General features: G+C 64.5%; 2 protein-coding genes across 2 annotated transcripts in view; one reads left to right on the plus strand and one right to left on the minus strand.

Moving 5' to 3' along the window:
• MARS (methionyl-tRNA synthetase) overlaps nucleotides 1-4,919 on the plus strand; it is a 5,588-nt gene extending 669 nt beyond the window's left edge. Inside the window, exons 2-21 of the mRNA XM_014959902.1 lie at nucleotides 51-161; nucleotides 248-326; nucleotides 402-536; nucleotides 685-760; nucleotides 856-1,028; nucleotides 1,132-1,244; nucleotides 1,389-1,505; nucleotides 1,609-1,812; nucleotides 1,972-2,173; nucleotides 2,288-2,362; nucleotides 2,444-2,614; nucleotides 2,708-2,803; nucleotides 2,902-3,019; nucleotides 3,254-3,467; nucleotides 3,548-3,679; nucleotides 3,771-3,875; nucleotides 3,946-4,129; nucleotides 4,235-4,306; nucleotides 4,515-4,604; nucleotides 4,682-4,919. Coding sequence (XP_014815388.1) covers nucleotides 51-161; nucleotides 248-326; nucleotides 402-536; nucleotides 685-760; nucleotides 856-1,028; nucleotides 1,132-1,244; nucleotides 1,389-1,505; nucleotides 1,609-1,812; nucleotides 1,972-2,173; nucleotides 2,288-2,362; nucleotides 2,444-2,614; nucleotides 2,708-2,803; nucleotides 2,902-3,019; nucleotides 3,254-3,467; nucleotides 3,548-3,679; nucleotides 3,771-3,875; nucleotides 3,946-4,129; nucleotides 4,235-4,306; nucleotides 4,515-4,604; nucleotides 4,682-4,834 — 2,620 coding nt within the window. The 3' untranslated portion in view covers nucleotides 4,835-4,919. The remainder of the gene's footprint in view (nucleotides 1-50; nucleotides 162-247; nucleotides 327-401; nucleotides 537-684; nucleotides 761-855; nucleotides 1,029-1,131; nucleotides 1,245-1,388; nucleotides 1,506-1,608; nucleotides 1,813-1,971; nucleotides 2,174-2,287; nucleotides 2,363-2,443; nucleotides 2,615-2,707; nucleotides 2,804-2,901; nucleotides 3,020-3,253; nucleotides 3,468-3,547; nucleotides 3,680-3,770; nucleotides 3,876-3,945; nucleotides 4,130-4,234; nucleotides 4,307-4,514; nucleotides 4,605-4,681) is intronic.
• Nucleotides 4,874-6,295, minus strand: DDIT3 (DNA damage inducible transcript 3). Its single transcript, XM_014959896.1, has 4 exons — nucleotides 6,128-6,295; nucleotides 5,792-5,842; nucleotides 5,528-5,677; nucleotides 4,874-5,435 (listed from the first exon to the last, which is right to left on the minus strand). Exons 3-4 carry the CDS (start codon nucleotides 5,651-5,653, stop codon nucleotides 5,028-5,030), a joined length of 534 nt encoding a protein of 177 aa, XP_014815382.1. The 5' UTR covers nucleotides 5,654-5,677; nucleotides 5,792-5,842; nucleotides 6,128-6,295; the 3' UTR covers nucleotides 4,874-5,027.
• Nucleotides 6,296-6,328: the final 33 nt, after the last annotated feature.

Below are 6,328 nucleotides of genomic sequence, written 5' to 3' on the forward strand. Positions count from 1 at the left end.
GGAGCCCCCGGCACCGGGGCCGGGAGGCCGCGCCGCGGGGCCTGACTGAGGGACCTGTTCCCCCCGGCAGAGCGGCCCCTCGCCCCGCTGAGCCCCCTGTGGGCGCCCGCCCTGGAGCTGGAGAGCGGCACCGTCCTCTTCTCCCCCAACGCCATCTGCCAGTGAGTGCCCGGTGCAGGGGGCGGCCCCCCCCGCCTCTAGCTCCAGCCTGCCCCGGCTGCCCACCCTCCTTCCTCACCCCCCCCAGGTTCTTCTTCCTGGCCCGCGGTGAGGAGCCCACTGACCTCACCAACCAGTGGCTGGAGTGGGAGGCCACTGAGCTGCAGGTGGGTGCCCCAGGGGGATGGCAGCTCCCCCCTTCCCCCCCTGCATCCCACCCTGACTCCTGTCTCTGCTCCCAGCCAGCCGCATCAGCGGCCCTGTATGCTCAGCTGGTGCACGGCAAGAAGGGGCTGGAGGCCGTGGACCCCCTGGGGAAGTTGCTGGCCCACGTAGAGCAGAATTTGTCCAGGAGAGGCACTGCCTACCTTGCTGGGGTAAGTGGGACTGTGGGGTGCGGGGGGGGAGACGGCTCAGGGTGAGGCCCTTCTCCCTGGAGAGCTGAGCTCACTGCTGCCTGCCCGGGGGCAGAGCCTTGGGGCTGGGGCTGCTGCCTCAAGGCCTGACCCTGCTCCTCTGGCCCAGGACACCAAGTCAGTGGCTGATGTGGTTGTGTGGGGTACCTTGTTCCCTGTCCTCCAGGATGAGACCAGCCTGCCAAGTAAGAGCAAAACAGGGGTGCCAAGGGAGGGCATTCTGTGCGTCCCTATGGCTGTAAGAATCCTGCTGCTCTCTCTTTCTCTTTCACCCCCCAAGTTGAGCTGCAGGCGCTGAGGACCTGGTTCCAGAGCATGACACTCTCAGAGGCCTGCAGAAAAGCTGCTGACTCTGTTCTGGTGCCCACGGCGCTGCTGGAGTTCAAATCCTACCTGCAGAAGCAGCCTCCGCCCTGCCTGGCCATGGAGAGAGCCCCCAGTAATGAGCCCGAGGTGCATCCCTGGCCCCCTGCTCAGCCCTGGCCCTGGGCTGGGCCCCCTTGGGGCTGGTGGTGATGGGCACGCAGACCCTCACTGGGACCAGCCTTCCCTGCAGGATGAAGAAGGTTTTGAGCGTGCCCTGACAGAGGATGAGATCTCAGCTGCTGCAGAGGCCTGGGCCCGTGGTGCTGCGGTGCTGCCCAAGCCCTGGAAGCCTCAGAAACCTGTGTGAGTCCCAAGATGACACTAGGGCTGGCTGTCCCAAAACTCCGAGGGGCCTGGTAGGGGCTCCCAAGCTGGTGCCACGTTGTTCTGGGGGGAGGTGGCCCTATTGCTGTTTGTGCCTGCTCTGACTGCCCCTGTCCATGCCAGGCTGCCCGTGGAGGGCATGAGGAACGTCTTGATCACCAGTGCTCTGCCCTATGTGAACAACGTGCCTCACCTTGGCAACATCATCGGCTGTGTCCTCAGTGCTGACACCTTTGCTAGGTGAGTCTTGGCTGCGGGAATGTTCCCTGGGGCTGGGAGATCATCACGGGGAGGCCGTGCTGCCCCCAACACTTGCACGGGTGTCACAGGCCCCTGCCTGCAGGTACTGCCGCTTGCGGAACTGGAACACGCTGTTTGTGTGTGGCACGGACGAGTACGGCACAGCCACCGAGACCAAGGCGGTGGAAGAGGGGCTGACGCCCCAGGAGATCTGCGACAAGTACAACGCCATCCACGCTGACATCTACCGCTGGTTTGACATCTCCTTCGACTACTTCGGGCGCACCACCACTCCACACCAGACCACGTGAGCAGCGGTGTGCGTGCCCACAGGGCTCACACAGAGGAACTGGTGCTGGGAAACATTGCAGGGAGCCCCAGCATGCCTGGACAAAGGTGCTCTACGGCTCTCCAGGGTTCCCTGGATGATGGGGGCTGCCCCTCTTGTCTTCCTCTGCTATCCCAGGATTGCTCAGGACATCTTCCAGCGCCTGCTGGCCCGTGGTTTCCTGCTGCAAGACACTGTGGAGCAGCTGCGATGTGAGAACTGCCAGCGGTTCCTGGCTGACCGCTTTGTGGAGGGCACCTGCCCCTTCTGCAGCTACGAGGAGGCCCGGGGGGACCAATGTGATAAATGTGGCAAACTCATCAATGCTGTGGAGCTGAAGGTGGGACAGGATCTGTCTGGGGATCACCTCACCCCACAGCCTGGCCCCGTGCTCTGCCTGGTACCCCTGATCTTGTCCTAGGCTTCCTCCAACCCATGTTTTTCCTCCTGACAGAATCCACAGTGCAAGCTCTGCAGGGGCGTCCCTGTGGTGAAACCAACCCAGCACCTCTTCCTGGACCTTCCCAAGGTGAGCTTCATTCCTGGGGGAGCAGGGAGGGGGTTGGGCATCCCCTGGTACCACTGAGCATCCCTGTGGGTTCACCCACAGCTGGAGGAGCGGCTGGAGCCCTGGCTGGAGCAGTCCTGGGCCACAGGAGACTGGACAGCCAACGCTCGCTACATCACTCGCTCCTGGATCCGGGACGGGCTCAAACCTCGCTGCATCACCCGCGACCTCAAGTGGGGCACCCCTGTGCCCCTGGATGGCTTTCGTGACAAGGTGGGTCCCGTCCGGCCCCCCGGTTGCAGCATCTGTCCTTAGGCACCCCTCCCTGTCTGTGGGTCCCCTGCTCACCTATCGCTCTCCTCCCAGGTTTTTTATGTGTGGTTTGATGCGCCCATTGGCTATTTGTCAATTACGGCCAATTACACCGACCAGTGGGAGAGGTGGTGGAAGAACCCACAGCAGGTAAGAGCCTGGTGCTGCTGCAGGGTGAAGGTGGGGACAGAGCTGGATGCTTGTATCTGCTGATGTTCCCCCCACCTCCTCCCCCTGCTGCCCGTCAGGTTGAGCTCTACAACTTCATGGCCAAGGACAACGTCCCCTTCCACAGTGTCATATTCCCCTGCTCGCTTCTGGGCGCTGAGGACAACTACACCCTGGTGAACCACCTCATTGCTACAGGTACCGGGGGGAGTGTCTTCATACCCCCACTTCCCTTCAGTAGTGGGAACAGTTTAGTTTGTTGTATAATGGCACAAAACTGCATCTGCTCCCCTTGGAACCCCCTCTGAGCTCGGCACGAGCCTATGAGCGTTCTGACAGCGTCCCCCTGTGTTTTGGGGCTGCTCCCTGCCTGGGGGAGGGCTGGACCCATGCTTGGGCCCCACGCTGGGGGGTCTCTCCTGCCCTCCCCAGAGTACCTGAACTATGAGGATGGGAAGTTTTCCAAGAGCCGAGGTGTAGGAGTGTTTGGGGACATGGCCAAAGACACCGGCATCCCTGCGGACATCTGGCGCTTCTACCTGCTGTACCTGCGGCCTGAAGGGCAGGACAGTGCCTTCTCCTGGAGCGACCTCATGCTCAAGAACAACTCAGAGCTGCTGAACAACCTGGGCAACTTCATCAACAGGTTCTGGAACATCCCAGCAGGGGCAGGGGCTCCTCTCTGTCCTGAGGCTTTGCTCACACCTGCTCTGCCTTTGTCTCCAGAGCTGGCATGTTTGTGTGCAAGTTCTTTAGTGGCACTGTCCCCGACATGGTCCTGACACTGGATGACAAGCGGCTCTTGGCCCGTGTCACTGTGGAGCTGCACCAGTACCACCAGCTGCTGGAGAAAGTCCGGTGGGTAGAGCAGGGCCCAACTGTCATGAGGATGAGAGGGCAGAGACCTACCCCACATCAGGTGCTAAGCCCCCTTCTGCTCCCCCTCCAGCATCCGCGATGCCCTGAGGTGTATCCTGACCATCTCTCGCCATGGCAACCAGTACATCCAGGTGAACGAGCCCTGGAAACGGATCAAAGGGGATGAAAAGGACAGGTAGGGAGAGATGGGGGGGGAAGGGCGAGGGGCAAGAGCTGGCATTAATAGAGGGTTTCCTACCCTGCAGACAGCGTGCAGGCACAGTGACTGGTGTGGCGGTGAACATGGCTTCCCTGCTGGCTGTCCTCATACAGCCCTACATGCCCAGCGTCAGCTCAGCCATCCAGAGGCAGCTCTGCATCCCCCCCGACTGCTGTGTCCTGAGCCATGACTTCACCTGCACCCTGCCCCCCGGCCATCGCGTGGGCACTGTAGGTGGTGGGGGGATAATGGGGTTTGTGCACCCCCAGGCAGCACGTGGGTGGGATGGGGGGTGCTGGCCCTGCAGAGGTGACTCCTCTTCCTCCCGGCTGCAGGTGAGCCCCCTTTTCCAGAAGCTGGAGAATGACCAGGTCGAAGCTCTGCGTAAGCGCTTTGGGGGAGGGCAGGTGAGTAGGGGCTTCGGTGCCCCTGCAGCTCCTCCACCTTGGGCACCTCCCAGCCCCCTCCTCTGCTTTCTGTTCCTCCTCACTTGCTATCTTTCCTTTCCCAGCCTGAAGACCTGGGGTGCTGCAGTAACCGCCTCTCTCCAGCACGGGGGTGTGTGTGTGTGTAGCTCTGCCACCCAGGCTCACACCTATTTCTGTCCTTCCACAGGCCAAACAGCCCTCTCCAGCCCCAGCCGTGCCCGTGACTCCAGGTGATTCCCAACTGATCCAGGAGCTGACAGAGGAGGTGGCCAAGCAGGTGAGTGGCGATGACGGGGGGGCTGGCCCTATCTTAGCCCCACCAAACCCTTATCACACCCCTCCCACCTGCCCCAGGGCAACCATGTGCGGCAACTGAAGGCCAACAAGGCAGAGAAAGCCCAGATCGACGCAGAAGTAGCCAAGCTGCTGGAGCTGAAGAAGCAGCTGGCAATAGCTGAGGGCAAAAGCCCCGAAGTCCCTGTACCCAAGGGGAAGCGGAAGAAGTAGCACCAGGTTCCTGTGCTGTGGAGAGCTACTAGACTGGGCTCTGATGGTGGTTACATGCATGTAATAAAATGCAAAAAAAACTATACAATGGTGTACAGAAGCAGTGCCATCCCCACAGCATCAGTCTGTGCCAGCGAGGCACTGCCCCTCCAGTTCATGGCCACCCCCCAGGTCCGCAGGGGCTGCCGTGGTGCTAATTGCGCCGGAGGTTGACGATGTGGTCGATGAGGGCCGCCCGCGTGCGCTCCACCTCCGCGCTGAGCCGCTGGATCTCCTCCCGCAGCTGCTCGTTACGGGCTGTCAGCTCCAGCACCCGCTGCTCGTTGGCCCGCTCCCGGTGCTTGGCCAGCTCCCTGCTGGCGCCCGCGCCGCTGCACCTCTTCCTCTTCACCCCACGCCCCGCAGCTGCTTCATCCTCCTCCGCGCCCGCCCGGGCCGGGGGGCTGCTGCTGGAGGCTGAGCCCGGGGGTCTGGGTCCCGCCGGCTCCGTGCCCGCTGCGCTCTCTGGGCCCAGCAGCTCCGCAGCCAGGGCAGCGGCCAGCTCACAGCCCTCCGGGCCACCGCCAGACCCCTCTGTGCCCCACAGCGGGGCCACCTCTGCCTGCAGGGGAAGAGGGGGAGCCAGCCCCAGGCCATGGGTGACCCTGGCCTGTCCCCCCCCTCCAGCTGGGGTGTCACAGCCCATCCACTCACCTGCTCCGCCCCCCAGGGCAGGGAGGGCCCGCCGGGCTCCGCAGCCAGCACCTCCTGCAGGTCCTGGTACCAGCCCTCCAGCTCCCAGCCGCAGGGAGTCCCCGCGGGCAGCCCCTCGGCTGCCATTGTTACCTCCAGGCCAGCACCGGGCTGCGGGGAGGAGGGGGTGAGCGAACCCGGGACCCCGCCTCCGGGGCGTCGCTCCCCGTGGGGGGCTGGTCCCCGGCAGCCCCAGGGCTACACCCCCCTCCCCTCCCCCGTTACCGGCTCTCAGGTGCCGACGAGGCCGACGAGGACGCACTTTCTCCGAGATGCCTGGAGGGGAGAAGAGGGGCAGGGTCAGATTCTGCCCCACACCCCTTCCCCCGAGGGGTTCAGGGCCCCCAGCCCGCTCCCGACCGGCCGCAGCGCCCCGTCTGCCCCGCGCTGCCCGCGGGCACCCCCGGCGACCCCCGGCACCGGGCGAGACGGAGACACCCCCGGCTGCGGCTCCTCGCCATCCTCATCCTCCCAGCGCCGCCCGACGTCCCTCCTCCCCCGGCAGCCCCCGGTGGCGGCGTCCCCCTCCTTCTCCTTCTCCTTCCCCTTCCCCCCCCGCACCTTCCTGGGCGGCCCTAGCTCCCCGTGGCCCCGGCCCGAGCGCTGCCCCCGACTCATCCTCGTCCACATCGTCCCCGCGCTGCTCCGCTCCGGCCGCGCCGCCGCCGCCCGCGCCCCTTTTAAGGCTCTGCGCCTGACGCAACGCTCGCGCCGCTCGCAGCCAACCGGCGCCCGCCGCACCGTGACGCGCGGGGCGGTGCC

Source organism: Calidris pugnax, unplaced genomic scaffold (genome assembly GCF_001431845.1).
Source record: "Calidris pugnax isolate Ruff unplaced genomic scaffold, ASM143184v1 scaffold533, whole genome shotgun sequence".
In the NCBI taxonomy this organism is placed as follows: Eukaryota; Metazoa; Chordata; class Aves; order Charadriiformes; family Scolopacidae; genus Calidris; species Calidris pugnax.